Source organism: Ochotona princeps, chromosome 19 (genome assembly GCF_030435755.1).
Source record: "Ochotona princeps isolate mOchPri1 chromosome 19, mOchPri1.hap1, whole genome shotgun sequence".
Lineage (NCBI taxonomy): Eukaryota > Metazoa > Chordata > Mammalia > Lagomorpha > Ochotonidae > Ochotona > Ochotona princeps.
Genome location: NC_080850.1, coordinates 24,062,992 through 24,082,626, shown reverse-complemented (window position 1 = coordinate 24,082,626; position 19,635 = coordinate 24,062,992). Strand labels below are relative to the sequence as shown.

The window sequence follows — 19,635 nt, the reverse complement described above, 5'->3', positions numbered from 1 at the left end:
AGAAGCCACAAGATAAGGTCAACAACAGATATGAAGTTAAAGCAAAGACAAAATGAATAAAGAAAAAAATCTCCATAGTTGAAAAAACACACCACTGAATATCCAATACATAGGGGACAAAAAAACACAAATGCCTAATTTGCACGATGGTTTCCTTATATTAGAGAAAATATATGGTATTTGTTCTTTTGGGTTTGACTTATTTCACTGAGGATGATGGTCTCTATTGGGACCATCTAGTTGTAAATGGTGTGATTTCCTTCTTGTCTTTTATATCTATTTTATCTGAGTACTGTCTCAGAACAGTATCAACAGACTCTAGTAATCCACAACTGAGAAACTGAATGAGAAATCTTAACCAAAAATTGTAAGGACTCTCTAAACAGAGTCCTTAAATTTAGACTCTCTAAGTTTAAACATTTATTAATTGCTCATAGTGTCAAAGCCATTGCAGGCTTATGTCTTTTTCAATAGAAGTAAGTTGTCTGCGAATTACCTGGGATATCTGCTTGAAATCCTGAGCCTGGGAATTTGCATTCTTCAGGTATCTGCAGGTGCTTGTCCTACATAAAAACATTAGGAATCTTCAGGACATCTAGGCAGGCAGAGGATGTCAAATGCCTTGTCAGAGGATGAAGAGCAAAGCAGGCTGGTCAATTCTCCTGGCCAAGCTTTACAGCAAGTGTGTGGAGGCAAAAAGGTGGTCTTGGTCAGCCAATACATCTTGGCGCAGCAAAACCAACAAGCACTCAAGTAACAACCTCAGGACATTCTTCCCCACACTGGGGTCTCTAAGGCATCATCAAATGACCATTCCCCATCTCCAGCTGTCAATGCAGTTTGACAGCAAGGAGCAGCCCCTTCCTCCTTCCCCCACCATGGACACAGGAGAAAAAGAGAGAGAGAGAGAACTGAAACGTATCCTACCTTCCTCTATACTTTGATCCTCACCATCCTAATTAAAGGCTCACTTGGGGATGCATCTCTCTTAACCATGTAAACAATATTAATAATAAAATTTTTAAATTTTTAAAGCAAAAAAAGAGAGAGAGAAAGAGAACTTCCGTGATAGGCTAGGGAAACAAATCCTAAAAAGCAATAAAAAGCTTTTGCAATCCAATGATTCTTTGAGTTACTTAAAGATTCTTCAATCGCTATTGTAGGTGTTGTCACCTCAATTTTAAAGGGTGACTACCGCAGCTCACTTGGACATGGCAGACCCTAAGTGTAGTGAGTCACTCTCACAGAGAACCACACGAGAACTAAGCAGAGCCCACCCAGTTTGGACACAAGAAGACCCTGGCCCACTGCTTCCTTGTCTGCAAGCTGGAGAGTGAGTGCTCACATCTCTTATAGTATACAGTTCTATCTCACTGCAGTCGCTCTGCAGACAGGGTTCACTGTCCTCCCGGACTTGTTTTTCAACACTCTCAAGTCAGGCTTCAGTGATCAGGCACTAGGTTCAGCGAGTAGCAAGATAAGCAGCCACATGGATCTAGAGAACTCCACCCCACAGAATCAGCGATGCCCTGAGCATTTGGAATATGAACTTCTGTAACACGCACCTCTAAAAGTTAATTATCCCTTTTCTCCTCTCCCCCACCCCCTAAAAAATACTTTTGGACAAGACTTAGCTGTTCATACAAAAACTGAGGGTGAATCTGTGAGAACGAATCAAGAGGCTAAACACTCGCTGTACTCGGACAGGGGAAGAGTTTCAGGCTAGGGCTCCTAGATGTCCTACTCTTGGCAGTGCGCAAGATTAGATTCGAAAAACACATGGATCACCCTGTAAACAATTATTTACTAGAGAATCAAGATGGTGGAATAGGGTAAGGACATGTTTAAATGGACGGAAAAACATTTAATCAGGATGAAGCAGAGAGGACACATTCCAGGAAATAGGAGAGGACAGAACAGCAGAGTGGCACCTGGAGACTGACAGACACAGGAAAGCAACGGACACAACAGTGTGGTGTTGCAGTGACTGATACTCCAGCGGCATTCGGCTAACGGCAATATGAACTCCACCAGCAACCAGGTGGGAAGGAACCTTCACTGGGAGCTTGGGAGGTGAACCCAGACAAAGAACTGTCTGTCCTGCTGGTCCGTTTGATTTCACCAGGAGCAGAGACAGAGCAGCAGATCCCAGGCGGGCAGTGTGACAACAGGGTGGATTTCACAGCCCAGTCAGCCTCCTAGAGCTGAATTGGGTACCATTTCGCCTAGGAGGCAAAGGCAAGGGGAAGGACTGAGCATACGCTGAGCTGGGAGTGAACTTGTTTTTGACTCAGTTAATTGCAGCAACGTGGCATTCTACGGGTTCCACCCAAAACAGGTCTGGGTAGCCCTCAGACCTGATGGCCAGCAGACCAAGAACTCTAGTAAAGGCACATCAGGCGCCATTTTGTACACTGTGGCAAAAGCTTTCAGACTGCAGGGGACAACAGTGAACTGCGCATGTGCTGAGCTCACGAGAACTCACTGAGTTCCGTGAATTGCACTGGTGCTGCAGGAAAATAATACCGACTGTGGCATCGTACGGGTCAAAATAGGTCCATGTGGCAGCCAGACCTAATATCCAACAGGTTGCGGCAAGATCAGCACCACCAACAACCTAGCTATAGAGGACACCTGGTGTCTCCCTAATCCTGGGACCTGCTCCAACCGGAAGTAGGAGAAAGGTTGTGCAAACAATGGTGCAGCCTCAGCACGGTATCACAGGAGATGGAGATTGGTGCGCCAGGAGTTGGGCCTACGAAGTTCTTTGTGGAAATCTAACATAAGAACCCAGACCTGGAACTCGCGGGAAGGAGTGGCACAAGTGGCTGCAAGCAAAGAGTTGTGTACCAACTGCAATAAGTAAATTCAAACTGTAGACCTGTGGGTGACACAGCTTAGAAACCTGCCCCAAGGAGAAGACTCTGCTAACCAGAAGTACAATGATCAAAAGCAAAAGAAGACGCAAAGGTACAATGAATATTACTGAAAACTCCCCTGCAAAGGAGCAAAACCCTATGCCAACCTCAGAGTTAAAAGAGGAAGACATCGAGAAAATGGGGGACACAGAATTCAGAAAACTCATTTTAAAGCTTCTGACAACAATGAGAAGCACATACAAGAGTTCAAAGAATTTAACAAATATTTTACACAAGCAATAGCAGCAATAAGGCAAATCAAGGCTGATATATCAGAAATTAAGAACATAGTAGAGCAAATTAAAAGTACAGTGGTGTCTCCAAAATAGAATTAAGCAAGCAGAAGAAAGAATCTCAGAATTGGAAGATATTTCCTGTCACCAGGGGGAAGCAAACAAAAAGCTGGAAGCAGAGCTGGATCAGGCCAAAAAAAGTATTCAAGAATTGAAAGACACTATTAAGAGGCCAAATATAAGAGTTATGGGAGTCCCAGAAAGTGCAGTAAGAGAAACTGGTTTTACAAATATATTTAATGAAATAATAAAGGAAAATTTCCCTAATCTAGATAAAGAATTGGGAAACAAGATCCAGGAGGGGCACAGAACTCCCAACAGGCCTAATCAAAAGCGATGTTCACCAAGACACATGATCATCAAGCTCTCTTCAATTGAACATAAGGAAAAGATACTGAAATGTGCACGTGAAAAAAATCAACTGACATATAAAGGAATGCCAATTAAACTCACAGGAGATCTCTCACAGGAAACTCTACAGGCAAGAAGAGAATGGAGTGACATATTCCAGATTCTAAAAGAAAAAAAAATTGTTGGCCTAGGATAACATATCCAGCAAAGCTTTCTTTTGTCTTTGAAAATGAAATAAAATCTTCCACAGTAAAGAAAAGTTAAAAGAATTTGCCTCTTTCAAACCTGCCCTACAAAGGATACTTCAAGATGTTCTCTTGACAGAGAAGAGGAATAGCACCACACAAAACCGAAGGCAAATGTGAAGAACATCCCAGTGAAATGACAACAGAAGACTAAACCAATGAACAACCCATTCCTAAAATGACAGGACCAAGGTACCACCCATACATATTAAGGCTGAATGTAAATGGCTTAAGCTCAATCAAACGCCATGGATTAGTAGGCTGGATTAAAAAAACAAAACCCATCTATCTGTTGTTTAGAAGAGACACATTTCACCAACAAAAATCAGCGGAAACTATATCGCTGGCATATTGCATGGGTTTTGATGTTTTCTGTTAGTTTCATCTCTTCAAAACACTTTCTTCTGATTAAATTCTTCAATGACTCATAGATCATACAGTAGCATCATTTTCTGCAAGAAGGTTCTTGATTTTCATTTCTTCAGCTACACGTTAGTCATTTAGTAGCATGTTATTTAACTTCATGGTATTGTTAATTTCTTTTTTCTTCCTGATATTGATTTTGTTTTGTGACTTTTCATTTAAGTGGATGTATAGTAGCTGTGTAATGGAGACTGTCATATCTAGTAACATGTTATTTAACTTCATGACATTGTAAATTTTGATTTTTCTTTCAATTGTTGATTTTGTATTATGACTTTTCATTTGAGGGGATGTACAGTAGCTTTGAATTGGAGACTAACATAGCCAGATGTGAGGAAGCAATGTAGTATGCATTTCTACTTCCAGACAAAGATGGACTTATAATGAAACTGTTACTATATCTTGACAATAGGATGCTGGACTCTCTGCCATTGTCCATGCCCACAATGATGGACATATGACTGTGTATGAAGAACTATACTTTAGTAATGATATAGAGGAACTAGGTGGGGAGGGAATTGGGGCTTGGCTAAGGGAAATACCAGGAGCGTATGGAACTGTATCATAAAATGATAATAATAATAATAAAACTTTAAAAAAAACACACAAGTATTTACTGATACCTATTATGCACCAGGCACTGCTCCAGGGATTGGAGGGCGGGTTGAGAGTTGGGGTGGATATAAAATTCTACTGTAAAGACCTAGACTTTCCTGCAACCCAAGTCCTACACGTGCATCCGAGGCAATGGACGTAAAGAAGGTAAAAGACTCAGTGGGGACTGAAGCCCAGAGGTGACAGGAATCCCCAATGTCTTGTGGTCAGAGCCAGCTGGGATCCAGGAAAACAGTGACCTATGTGCTGCCAGGGCTGGGCTGGTAACCGCCTTCCGGCAAACCTAGTCTTCCCTTTGCAGTCCCTCCCAATAACTTTCTTTCCCGATAATGGTCCAGCCCCTAAACCCAGTAGGGAGGAAAAGAATATTAGTACCCAAGCACTCTCTTTTTGGCCCGGACCGGAGAGTCTCCACCATCTGCAGTCAACTCCCAGGACCTAGGCAGAAGGCCGGCGGGGCGGAGCCTCGGACACGCGCCGGCGCGTCCAGCAGGTGGCAGCAGCGAGCGGCCGCGCCCCCCGCGCTGCCAACCCGCGAGCCCGCATCATGGATGGCGAGCTCTTCTATTACGCTTTGCTCGCCCTGGAATTCGAGACCCCCTGACCAGGACCAGGATTCATGAGCTGGTCGCAGGGGCCGGGGCAGGAGCCTCGGGCTCCCAAAGCTGGCCAAGAGGTGGGTCCCTGGGCGGGTCGCGGGTGCTGGAGGCCGGGCGGGGACGCGTTGCCCCCGCCCTGCCTCCCTGTGGTCCACACCCCCTTTGGGCTCCAAAGCCTCTGGGCTGGAATAGTCCCGGCTGCGTGCGAGCAGACGCTGCCAGCTCGGTTTCTGCCTGGCATTCGGGTCCCAGGAGCAGGGGGCCCGGGGCGCCGGTGTCACCACAGCTGCCGCCGCCGCCTCCTCCCTCTCGAGCTCACCTGCGCCTGTTAGTCCACTCGCCTTCAAGGCCAGTGGCTCCAGCCCAGGCGTAGAGCGGACAGCAGAGGGAGAGCGCACCTGAGGATACAGGCGGGCACTGCACTGCCTTTTCACCCCCCCCCAGGTGATGAGTGAGATTGGAAGAACGCAGGATTTGAAAAGCGAACGTGGTGAATGAAAGACCCCGGGGTACAGGCACCACCATGAACACGAGCAGTAAGTGGATCCTCCTCTCCTTTGCCATGGGAACAGGGTGGGGGCGGGCAGTGCAGGAGCCTGCGCCGCTGGTGCTGCCTGGAAGGAGGCAGGAAGCCTGGCATCTGCGTGGACACCTGACCCCAGACTCTCACTGCGTTCAAGGCGTCCTGGCAGACAGGGAGCTTCTGCGCCTGGCTTTTCATGATAATTTTGCTCCTATGTTGTCAGAAGTGCCAGTTGTCCCTGCTGGAGAGGTTGCATGTCTCCTAGCAGCTTCTGGAAAGGCCTAGGAATCTGTGGTGTGACCATTGTCTGGCAGTGGGGGCTCTGAGCAGTGCTTGCACACATCTGGAACCCCATGGAGGGCCCTGCTTGTCCTGGAGCTGCCAAGAACAGAAGGCTGGTTTGTGGGTGGTGGGTAGGCGGTGGGTGTGAGCAGGCAATAGGAAAGAGCAATTTGATCAACAAATCCCCATGAAGCCACCCTCGGGTTTGGGATTTTGAAAGATCCAGCTCCTGTGGCTCTCGGCTCAGTGGACCAGGCTCATCTCTCCATGTCCATACAGGCTGGCGGGCAGCTCCAAACCCAGGGAGAGATGGGGAGGGAGTGTTCTGGGCACAGCGCTGACATGCCAGGGGCAGCAACTGCTTTGCAAGGCCAGGCCCAGACATCTTGCTGCTGGGCTGGGCCTCAGCAAAGGAGAAAAGCAGTCAGCAACAGAAGGAGGCAGGGTGGGCACTAGCTAGGATGCTGAGGCCTGGGAAGTACCCTGGACCTGGGAGAACACATCTGGGCTCAAGTCTCCCTCTCCTACTCTGTTAGCTCGTTCAGCATCAGGTGGGGGCTGCTGAGCCAGGGGGCTCATTCACTCCTATTCACTTCCCTGGCTCTGTGACTTGGTTAACAGCCCCTTTCTCTGCATCTCACATCACTCATCTCTAAGGGGTTGAATTAGAGACTTTCCTCATCTCAAAGCTGCAAGTTTTTCCTAAAACACCTAGAGCTCAACAGCATGGCCAGGAAAAGCAGTCCCTTATTGAGGCTGTGTCCAATCAAACCCCACTATTTCCTCGCCCTTCCTCCACTGCTAGGCTGTTGGCATAGAGAAGAGGAAAACAAAGCAAAAGCCGCCGAGATGGAAATGAAATGTATTTATTTACTATGTATTTGTGTGAGTCATCTCCCTAGTCTTCCTTTGTGTATTACATATCTTTGCTAAGCAAGCGAGTGTGGATGGGCTCCCTCTGCCTCTTACAGCCAAAGAATGTTGCCTCTTGGTTTTGACAGAATGGTGTTTGGCTTCAGACCAGGCTCAGGGAAAAGAGTAGAATGCTGTCGACCCAATCACCTAGCAGGCCTGTGTTTGCATCTGCATCTTCCAGACAAGTCAAGGTGGGGATTACCTGTCACTTCTCCTATCTCTGGGAGCCCCTGCCCACTAAATGACAGCAGAGAAACATGGCTCATCTAGTTTTTAAGGAACTGAGAAAGCCAGCAAGCAGCTGACTCTGCCCTTTCCTCTCCCTGGAATCCTAAGCAACTCTGTCCTCTTCTCAACACCGAGTATTTCTGAAAGAAGGAAGCAGAAAATCCCCACCTCCCACTCCACCCATCTTATTAAAAAAAAAAAAAGAAAAGAATGACTGATAAAATTGAATATTGCAGAAGAAAAAGTGCATTCATTCTGCAGAGGAAGGGGGAAATAGAGAGTATAATGGCTGGGGCAGCTGCCTTGATCCTTCACCACTGCTGCAAATCCAAAGTGGGCCAGTGGACCCCCACAGATTCCATGGGGTGAAGGGCTGACAGGGCCAGAGGGGCATTAGCAGGAGGTGCTGGGTGATGTATTCTAAGTAAAATGCCTTCTTTGAGATGTGAAATTCTTAGCTTGACCCTCATGGCTGAAATTGTCCCCAGCAAAGACTCTTCCTTAGTTTTGCTTTCACTTCTGTTTATTGGGTTCGTGCCGCCTGCCAGACCACTCCAGATTCTCCTGCCCAAGCCGTAGATGGGCATTATTCCTCCAGTCTGCTAGGGTGAAGCTTTGTAGGGTTCAGAAACTTCAAGTCATGCAAGTAATTGCTGGATTATGAAAAGTACATGCAGTGTAACACTTTTGACAGTGAGTACAGTTTCTAATCAATGGTTCAAATGTCAACACTGAAAAACTGGGACAAAGTGTGAACTTATATTAATGAATTCCTAATACTTCATTTGCAGAAGAGGAGTCTGGGGCTGTATCTTTGGTAGCAGTAAGGTGTCAGATGTGTGCTACTCAACAGCATTGTTTTATCTGTAAAAATGAGGGTGGAAAGAGACTAAATGATAAGGTTACATATAAAACACAGAAAGCTTAGCTATGGACATGGTTGGCATCACATCAGCAGTTGGGGTGCTAGACAGGCTCTCATTGGCATGTTGGTGGCCACTGTCATGGTTGGCTTTGTGACATTAGCGAAGCAGGTCACTCAGCTGCTTAGATGTTATACCTTCATTGTGAATTGAGATGAGTACTCAAAGTGTGATGACTGAGGATTAAAGTGGATTATAAGGAAAAGTAAACATCTGCTTTTATTAATAAGACACCCATCTCTCAGATGACAGGACTAGAGGCTTACTCAGCTGGGGATAACTAATTGTAAATTTGAGTTTCATCGGAATCTTGTCTTCTAAAGTCGAGTTAACCACTGGCACAACAAAAAGGCAACGGTTCGGAGAAAGGGCTAATTTAGAGATATAGGAGGTGTGATGGGGAATGGTCAGATCCAGGTGGAATGCAGAGGCTGAATGAGGAGGATTCCTGAGCGAGGTATGGGCAGAACACCCAGAGCCTGGAAAAGCGTGGGCTCATACCCAGTGGGTTTCATCCTTGGCTGAAGGACTTTGGAAGAAAGGAGGACAAACAGGTCATTCTCACCCATCTTGGCTTCTGTAAAAAATACCTCCACCCGCCATTCTTTCCTCCTTGGCGCAGCCACAGCCTAATTATAAGGATCTGCTTTTTTGTCCTGACCTACTGAGATAGCCCCTGCCTGGCGGCTTGCTACCCACCTCAGCCCTCTCCAATTATTCCCACACATCCCCCTTCTGCCTCATGCTCTGCAGGGTTCCATGTGGTCTGGCTCTGGTCTTCAAAACAGCTTTGCCTCATCTGTCCTTCAGCATTCTCTGTGTCCACACCACAGCTGCCTCCTTCCATTCCTGCCACTGACTCGCTCCTGCCAACTTGGCCTGCACTGTTACTTCTCTCTGTAATGCCCTCTCCCAACCAGCCCCAGCCCCTTTGCTCCAACCTGCACTCATCCAGGACCTCCTCATCCTCAGAACTACAGAAACCATACACACACACACACACACACACACACACACACACACACACACAGACAATTCAGTTAACATTCCCCTGAAGTGTGCTCCCAGACACCTTAGTTCTGTTCCTTCACAGCCTGATCTTTATCATTACACATATATCCACCTGGTCACTATGTTGAAAGCCCTCTTCCTCCTGACTACAAATGTCCGAAGAGCAATGGCAGATAACCCCTAACGTGACAGATTCAGAAGTATTTCTTCTGGTTTGTGCATTGACTGTTTTTCTGAAATAACAGAGTGGGGAAGGAGTGGAATCCAGACCACTTACTCTCACTTAGATCAAGAGTGTGGGACACCTTATCTAATAATTTGGGGATATAATAAGTCTTTGTTTATTCTCTGTCAGCGTTTCCAGTTCCCATCCTGGCATCAGGTGTTCCAAAGCCAAAAGGAAACTGAGCTGACCCCATTGTGCCAGGAGCACCAGGTATCCCACAAAATGCCATGTTCATCTCTCTTGGGTCAGAATCTCCTAGAGCTCCTGAAAGCACTAGATTTCCTGTGTGCAAAATCCTGTGCCAACCCATCCTCAAATTTATGTGCGCATCATACACACCATGCACAATGGTATCATTTATTATCTTCCCTTGTCTCATAGACTTCCTCCTGCCCTCTAGCCCTTGGTTTCTTTTTAGCATGGGCTGGCACGTTAAGAGTTGCTTTTTGGGAGCAGATTCTGTTTTGTTGAAGAGAGTATTCAGAGTCATATAAGCCCACAAAGGTTTAATTTGATAAGCAGACACCATGTTGAAATAGAAGAGCCTGAGCTTTGAGGAAGGGATTCCTGAGTTCAAGTTGAAGATCCAGCATGCACTAACTCTGTGAGTCTGAATTTCATCATGGGTAAAATGTAAGTGGCACAATGGCAATGTGCAGAGTTCTTGTGAGGGATGAAGAAAGTACCATGAGAAAATCATTGTTGCTGGGTCTTAGTAAACAGTCTCATCTGAAGTTGGCTGGCCTCTGAGGACAGCAAAGCTCTGGAGTAATGGTGTTACAAAACTCCTGGTTGAGAATTAGCCTGGATTTTTTTGTTGTTGTTTGTTTGTTTGTTTGTTTTATATAACAGCCAATTCTGGGTTTTATACATAGGAAAGCCTTTTGGGAAGTCCCCAGGCTATGAGTACCAAGATTTTGGTGACAGTAAGACTAGAAAATAGGGGAAAGCGTCTTTCTTTAAAAAAAAAAAACAAAGATTCTATGAGCTGGCACTTAATTGTGTTTTAGGGTGAGGGGAAAAAGTAGGATTCTATCAGTTAGGGACCTGGCAGGGGAGAGAGAGATAATTTGAGTCTGTGAGAAGAAGAGCAAGGCTGACACGCTACCAGGACACTAGTATCAGTGACCCATCACTCACTGCCACCACAACTTCTACAACCTAAAGGAGATGAGAGATCCCACTACAGGTCAGGCTGCCTGACAGGATTGCCTCTCAGCTCCTGGCTCTGAAAAGACAGCCAGCCAACCCAGTACCCAAGAAGGACTGAGGAGAAAACATCCTGACTGACTCCTCTCTCCTACCTCACTCCATCTCTCCCTCAGGTACTCTTCACTGGTCAAATCCAATCCCAAGCCAGAGGGCAAGGGAGGCAGTTTAACGGCCCATAGTGGCTCAATGTAGTCAGTGAAGGGAGAATGGATCTCTAGAGGCAAAGATGTCCTGAATGGAAGTCACCCATTCCCAGAAGCCTAATGACCCTCCTTTGTTAAAACCATTGCCTAGATCAGGAACTCTAAGAATCCTTCAAGAAAGTATTTGTGACAAACACCAAATACAGTGGAATGCTTTCTCAAGAAATCCCCAATTTGTAAAACAGGTAAAATAGAAATGATTGTATACTTCACAATGATAGAGACTTTGTAAAAACAGTTCTCCCCAAATGAGTGAAGCAGCCGTTGATAAATGATTGCTTGGAGCTAGGGGAGGAGTGAGGGAGGATGGGTGGTGTTAGAGAAATAATGTAAGGAATAGTTCAAAAAACATCCAGAATGAGTATAACACATTTATGAAAATCACAATGTGATTTCAAGAACACTTGGAATGCACAAAGGAAGTGATATCAATTCTGAACTTCAGCTTTCCTAGCTGGCAAAAGCTTTCTCTTGCTGAGATAGCATCTGCTGTGGTGAATGGTCAACAATTGGCTTTCACCCAGCATTAGCCACATACTATTGTCACAGAGCAGAAAACAACCAGACGTGAGGAAGCACCTTCCACATTTGGATAAAACCGTTAAAGCTGTCAGTGTGCTATTCTTAAGGGCGCACACTGGAGCTCAGCTGCTGGGTTCACATTCCAACCCTTACTTGCTGTGTGTCCTTGGGCAGGTTGCTTCCCTCCTTGAAGCTTCAGTTCCTCATCCATAAGGATAGTAACAGGAGGATAACCATATGCTTTTACCATGAGTTGTTACACAAAATATATGAGTAGTTGTGAATTGCTTGAAACGGTGCCTGTCACATAGTCAGTATTTGAAAATGAGTAGAAATAGTGTACTATGGTATGTCAAAATTTTCATGAAAAATAGGATTAAGAGATAAGCTTGTATTGGTGCAAAAATTGAAATCTATGTATAGTTTTTTCTCATAACATACATTTTCCATGAACATTTTGAATGTTCTTCATATATTAATTTGTTAGGGCTACCAAAACATACTATAAATTGGCTTTAACAGCAGAAAAGCACCATTTTGTAGCTCAGGAGACTAAAAAGGAAAGTATCCATTTCCTTGTGAGCTGTGAAGACAGCTTCTATTCCAGCCCTTGCCCCAGGCAGGTAGATGTCCATCTTCTCCCACACTTCTTCATATTTCCCTAACTGTTCCAGTGTCCAGCCCTTCCCATATGATAAGGACACCAGCTATATGGGATTAGGGCCCAATCCTGATGACATTGTAACTTGATTGTCTTCTTATACTTGGTTTCCAAATAAGGTCACATTCAAGAATGGAGTGTTAGGACTTCAGCATCAGAATCTGGCTATGGACACCGTAGTTTCCTAACAGTATCTCCTCCTTGCGAGTTCAGCTTCTCTGTGGTTTGGTTTTTTCTCTAAAATCAGCACTCTGATAATTGATTATTCACATGGGTGTCACAGAAATAATCTATGTAGCCTTGATACTTCTACCCTCACTTCATCATGTCTGATCAGCATAGGTAAACTGTCTTCCTGGGAATGTAAAGGGAAGTATTATCAGGTAGGAAATCCCTAGATGAGAGGTCCACAGTGATATTGTGGATCACAGCCAGCCTGTTTCTGAGAACACACTTTCAACTTGGCAAAAAAAAAAAAAAAAAGAAAAAAAGAAAAAGTAGATTTGGCAGAGTACACACAACTATCAGGTTTCAACAGTGTAAGGCAATGTACAGGCTTGGTGTTGGCTTCCAGACTATTTAGTTCCTGAGAAGGTTCAACACGGGTAATAAGGATTGGATTGTTCATTTCTTCACTCAACAAATATTTACTGCATTCCAGCTCTATACCAGGCATGACAGTGGGCCCAGGATAGGAAATCCAATCAACATAGTTCTTTATGGACTACACAGAAGGGCTAAATGTGCCCTCTGGTGGCCAGCATAATGGGCCATGTTCTATTTGTCCTACACCAGATTTTTGATGAATTTGAATCATTTACCAATTATTGGGAAGCTGAGATTTCTAGCTTCTCCTGACAAGAAGACAAAACTGTACAATCTTGAAAGCCTGACCCTACTGCCTAGGTGATAACAGTCAATGGGAGTGCCAGCTCTGGATGGGGCAAACGCTTACACTGACAGTCTCCTTTTTGCCACAGTTGCCACCACTTCCTATCAATTTAGACAAGGGGAGCATAATATTGTTTTATAATCTTGCCTCTGAAGCCATTTGGATTTTTAAGCTCCAGTCTAGCAAGTGATCCATACAGCTTCAGAAGTAGAAAAGTATGTCTTCACAGTCAGGGAAACTGCAGCTTTTCTGTTAATGTTTATGGGAGAAGGCCTGTCTGCAGTTAGCAACTGATCAACACTGCCATGCTATTAATGTCCTCTTGAAATGAGCAAAACCCTGTTGTGGGTCCCTATTTCCCCAGCTGACCCATTCCCAGAAGGGTGACATCATATCCTGCAAATACAGCCCTGCCCAGCTCCTGGAGATCAGCTTTGTTCCCAGGAAACCTGATAGCAGACAGTAGGGCATGCAACTAAGGTGGACAATTCTGCATGACTGGTCCCAGTTCTGAGTACCTCCTCCAGCCCCAAAGAAGGCATCCTAAGAGGCTGAACTGTTCTAGAGATTGCTCAGATGTTTGCGACATGCCTAGTCCAGTTGAGGATATCCAAGTGATTCCTGAAAAGCCATAACAGCTAGCCCATACTGTTACTCAACTCACATAGTTTGGAAGCCAATACCAAACCTGTACATTGCCTTATACTGTTGAAACTCTAAAGTTATGTGTACTCTGTTACATGGGTACAGGTTCAAAGTGTGTCCTCAGAAACCGGCCAGCCATGATCTGCTAAGACACATGAACCTCTCATCTAGGGATCTCCTACCTGAGAACACTTCCTTTTAGATTCCCAGGAAGACAGTTTGCCTCTATTGGTCAGACATGATGAAGTGAGGGTGGAACTCTCATGATAAGGTTCTCCTGCTTGACAAAGTGGAAAATACCAGCATAGTTTCTTCTGCTGAGAAAAGATTTTTCCTAATCTCCCTGGAAGAGATCAGAGTAACAAATAATTCACAGAAAGTAAAGCACAGCGCCTAGAACATGGTCAGTGTTCATAAGATAATTGATGGATTGATTCATTAACAAAATGCCCACTTGCCCTACTGAACCCCTTCTAGAGAGTACGGATGATCTCTCTGTGATCTCAGAGGTCCCTGCTGTGCTCTAGTTGACACGCAGGAATGTCTAGGTCTCTTTTCTGAGGACCTCACCAGCCAGAAAGAGACACACATAGACCCTGCCTTGCCACCCTGTTGCCCCAGGGCTCTGGTCTTTGCTTTGTATGCTTGTACAACAGCCCTGCCCCTTCTCCTGGCAGAATGTCTCTGACTGTGGCCTGTATCATTTCCAAAGTTTCTTCTTTTCATCTGCTTAATTTTGTGCAAAGCACAGGTTTTTCTCTATGGGTTGTTATCTCTTGCCCTCACCAGCACCGGCAGGGCCAATGAAGCGACTGCTTTGCAATAGTCTAATGACACAGTTGATCTATTTTAAGCACCTGAAGCACACTCTACCAAGTGCCAATCTTCCCGCTGCAAGCGTGCAGAAGCAGGGACAGCCCAAGGTCTGTTTCTTTGTTTTGAGATCAGGGGAAACAGCCCGGGGAACCCAGCCCTGCCTGTCTGAAACAGTCTAAAGCAACCATAAAATTAAATATTTTCACAGTCAGCATGAGTTTTTCTGGAAGGAGAATTACTTGTGATGTCTGGATTATATGGTGCAGGAAACTCACGTGACCATAAATCTCTCTTTCAAAGGGCAGGGCAGAGCTTGAGCCCATTAGATGGAGGGAGAAGGGGCCTGGGAGGCAGCATTTCAGAAACAGACATTTCAGGAAGCCCAGCCCCCGTCAGAGAGTTCTTAGCTTCAGCCTAGTTTTTTCTTCTCCTAATCAAGAGACATTCTTTTCCAGCTAGAGGCTTATCTGAGTGCAAATGTTTTGCATATACAAGGATACTTCAAAGAGCTCGTGGAAATGCATATTATGAAAAAAAAGTATATGCAAAATTTCAGCCCCAAAATAAACTGATCTTTTAATTACAGTTTCCATGAAGTTTTGAAGTACCATTGTCTTAATTTTATATAATCTTCACAACAATCCTATGTGGACTATATTCTGAATGCTATTTCTAAGCATGGTCCCCATACTATACTACATCTCACCATTTTTTACAGAAATTACTATAATCAATAATAATAAGTAATATTATTGCTAACAATACTTTTGTTCATTAGTTCATTTGTTTCATCTTTACCTTTTATCCCCTTCCACCTATAAGCCACCTCACAGCATTGGCAAACCTTGTGTTTTGTTCTCTGTTGGGTCCTCTAAAGACAACATAGTGTTAAACACAGAGTGATGATCATTCATAACAGCGTTTGTTGAATACAAGCTAAACTCTTAACATGCATTAACCTACTTAACCCTTGCCGAAGTCCCATGAGGAGGACATTACTGTTGTCCTCATTTTACCGAGGAGGAAAATGAAGTTCAGAAGAGAGATGGTTGGCTTCAACTGTCAAATTTCAAGTAAGGGATGAGCCTTGCGCAAATATACAAATGGAGGGACTGCTTTGTCTTACACAAAGGGAAAATGAGAGTCAAAGGTAAATCGTCCTGACAAGGTCCATGAGCCATGCAACAGTGAAGCAGGTGTTTAATTCCCCTTGATTTGATTCTGAGGTCTTCTTTTCCTCCTTCCTATTCTGCCTTCTCACCATTTCCAACTTTTTTTTCTGTGATGGAGGAAAACAAAGATCATGATAGCTGGTCTTGCAGCTTGCTATCCCAGAGCTTTCTGTTCAATCAGTTGGGCTGTTAAGCAAATCCCTACTCTATAGGGGAATGATACTCTAGGCACTGTGGGAGCAGAGACATGCAAGATCAAGAACCCGACTTCAGGTTGTGTCCCTACAGTATCACTGAGAGGCAAATGTGAACATATGTGACTATAATATGAGAGACACCATGATGGATGTTGAGAGGGAAGGAGTGAAGAAGACAGGCCACGTCCTTTTGGAAGGACTTGGAAAGTATCACTCAATTTGGACCTTTGCTTAGCAAGAAAATTTTGTAGCATGTAGTGACAGAAAGAACCTTCCCAGTGAATTTATCTACTCCTTCTCCCAGGCAAGCATTCCAGAGACTCTTACTTCCTAATTCTTGAATCCTGGACCCTTGGCTAGGAACTGGAATGAAAATAAAAATAAAAAGATAGAAAGCTTTCAGAACTCATATTCTGTAGAGAATTCTATATAGAATATGAGAAAGTAGACAGGAAGAAAATAAGGCTTCAGGGCTGGTAAGGACCAGATCTTTGAGAGCTTTTGATGCCAGGCTAAAGAGTATCAGTTACCATCTGTAGCCAAGGAGAAGTTACAGAGGTCTTGAGCTGAGAAGTGACCTGACCAAAGCTGTGAATTATTTAGGAAGATCTCCCTGGCAACACACAGCCGATGCATCAAGGAACCCAGAGGCAACAAGAAGCAGGCGAGCTGCCATGGTGCAAGTGTGAGTGTATGGGGTGCAGGGAGAATGTGCGGTAGTGGTCCTGCAGCCCTGCTGTACATGACTGTCAACATCACTGCCGTTATCTCCAGGGGAGACTGTGTTATCTGATTCTGATTTCGGGGACTGTGCAAACTGATACTTTGAAAACTAGGTTACTGACCAAATCAAGAAGCCCAGATAGTGTATTTGATAAGAGCTGGGGCAGTAAAATCAGACTGCCTGGGTTCAAATTCCAGCTTGGTCACTGATGAGCCATGCAAGCTCCTGGGAGCTGCTGTACCTCCCCCTGCCAGAACTCATTTTCTACCAAGATGGGACCAATGGAGCAGCCTTGTCTGACTGAGTGAATGTAAGAGGCTCAGCCCAGTGCCTGGCCCGTGAGAAATACTCTAAAAATTAATAGTATCAAAGGAGTGAAACACATTTTAATATACTTGGAGAACCTCCTTTTAAGGCTACAAATCAATCAACACATGGTATTGCTACAATACAATCACCTCCTTATCATTCCACTGGGAAGGAAGCACAAAAGAATTATTGATAACCTAGGACTTTTTTTTAGCTAACATTTAAGTGCTTTATATGTGTCAGAGCCTGCCATAAACACTCTCCGTGAATGAACTCTATTCATTCTAGGATGAACCAGGCAAATTTAATGTTGTACAGGATGATCTTAATTGACTAGGCAGTGTGTTGCACTAGACTAGGGGTTGGCAACCTTCCTTATAAAGAGCCAGATAATAAACATTTTGGGCTCTCCAGGCCAAACATCCTTCATAACATGAAAGCTGCCACAAAGTATAGACAACTGAATGAAGCCATGTGCCAATCAAAATTCATTTAATAAAATTAAGCTAGAGGTGATTTTGGCTTTGTACTAGTTTGGTAACTAGATGCCCATAGGGTCTCTTGCTACATAGATTTTAATCCAAAATAATGACAAAGAAAGGTCTAATCTAATCTAATGTAATTCATCTGTGTAATCACAAGGGTAATTACTTCAAATATGATCAAGATGATCTTTGGAAGAACAGACACAAAGAGCTTTGTGCTCTTCGTGCTACTCTGTGCTCATCAGCACACCCCATGATTCACACCCTGATCCTCATCTGGATCTTCCCAGGTGGCCACTGGGAAGTACTTCTGGAGCTTATAAATCCATGGGTGTACCTGACTTCAAATGCATGGGATGTGTCAAATGCTTGAGTTTCAGGAAATCCAAGATGGCAGAAAGCTACCATCAGTGTTACTAAGGTATAATTTTAACACAGGAAGGTTAGCACATGTTTTCCACAATTAAAAACATATCCTCAAATGATCTGAATGTGGATGTGAAAAATATTGAGATACGTATTTAAGATTTATTCATTTGATTCCATACTAGTTATAACAAAATTAAAAATTAAAACTAAAGGAGTTTTTACACACAAGTTTATCCATCATTCATACTGTTAGAAGAAACCTATTACATCAATACACAAAAATTAATTTGGAAAAAAACTTAATTTGGGATAGATTATAGATTCAAGCAAGTGAAAAGCTAAAATTATTCAGCTTCTAGGAGAAAATATAAGAGAAAGTTCTTTTGTTCTTAAACAAAAATTTCCTACAACACTAAAATCAGTAAAAATAGATAAGAATGCAAAGACATCAAAAAAACAGCATATGCAAATGGGCAGTAAAAATGTGAGAAAGAGTTCAACATCATTAGTCATGTGGAAATGTGAACTGATAGCAGCTCTTAATGCCCACTCAAATAGCTAAGATTTCTCATACAACTCTAGTATGAATATAAAATGGCACAACTTTTTTAAATGATTAGTTTCATAAAATCTCAGCACACACCTAATAATGTTCCAACTACCTCTCTCTTAGATAAGATGAAAACTTATATATGCAAAAAGATTTATGTAAGAATATTCCTGGCAGCTCAATTCATAATAGCCTAAAGCTAGAATCAACCAAGATGTTCATCTATGGGCAAAATGGATGAACAAGTTGTATTGCCTTTATACAGATTACTACTCCTCAACAGAAAAAGAAACAAGCTCATGATACAGGCTACAACATGAGTGAATCTCAAGAATATGTTAAAGAGAAGAAAGCAAGCATAAAGGACTGCATAGTGTTTGATTCCATGTATGCAAAGTTCAATGTCATAACTTCAAAGACAGAAATCATAACACTGTTTACTTCTGATTGGGGGAAATGACTGTTTGCAAACAGGACAGCAGGGATAGAAATAGTGTCACTGTGGTATCTAGGGGGACCCAGGGAAGTCTCAGGAGATCTTTTTCTTAGGTGGATGGGGAGACTGTGTACGTATGGCAATGCGTTGTGTGTGGAGCTTCTGTAGTGTTACCAGGTTAAGAGGAGACTGAAGCATGAACAGTCCAACTCTGACTGTGTTGTCTGTTCTCCATCCTCAAGTTCCTTTTTCATGCCATTCCCTGCAGTGGATCCAAGCGCAAGTGGAGTGAGTGCCTGTGCCTGTATCTGTCTCTGATGTGATATCTTTCAGACCTTGGGCTAGTCATGGGGCCTCTCAGCCATGTCCACTCCCTCTTCCTCCCTGAAAAATCAGACAACCTTTTTTTTTTTTTTAAGTTTTCTGGATCTGAATATGGTGGAGGCTGCTATTGAGCCCAGGGAAAACGTTCATAACTCACAGCTCATCTCCCCACATGAGTTCTTGGAAACCTCCAATTCTACAACTGGACTGTATGTGCTGACCTGTGTTGTTTGGGCGTCTGTGATATCGGCACTATGGCAAAGTACTTCTTATCCAGTTGCATGTATAGACTTGGAGAATGCTCTGGGGGAAATTTCAAGGTAATTTGTAACAGATGAGAACTCCACAATCCCTTCTCACCTACTTACTCCACAGCCAAAATTCTGTGTTCCTTCTGCCTGGCTGTCTTCCTTGAAATCAGAATTCTTTTAAACAGATAACGTCAATAAGCCCTATATGTGAGTGGGACCTGGGGCTTCTCTGTTACTCATCTGAGAATCGGTCTTGTGCTAGTGAATTTGGGCCTCTGGCCCACATGTTAATTATTGTCCTAGGATTCCTGGAGC

The 19,635-nt window shown here is 44.0% G+C and overlaps 1 protein-coding gene across 4 annotated transcripts in view; it reads left to right on the top strand.

Moving 5' to 3' along the window:
* Positions 1 to 5,383: 5,383 nt before the first annotated feature.
* ABLIM3 (actin binding LIM protein family member 3) overlaps positions 5,384 to 19,635 on the top strand; it is a 111,893-nt gene continuing 97,641 nt past the window's right edge. For 3 of the 4 annotated variants that reach the window (XM_058677277.1, XM_058677276.1, XM_058677275.1), the window contains exons 1-2: positions 5,384 to 5,521; positions 5,889 to 5,980. In XM_058677277.1, coding sequence (XP_058533260.1) covers positions 5,968 to 5,980 — 13 coding nt within the window. In that variant the 5' untranslated portion in view covers positions 5,384 to 5,521; positions 5,889 to 5,967. Of the gene's footprint in view, positions 5,522 to 5,641; positions 5,981 to 19,635 lie in introns of those variants that run through there. The other variant, XM_058677278.1, reaches the window with a different exon arrangement.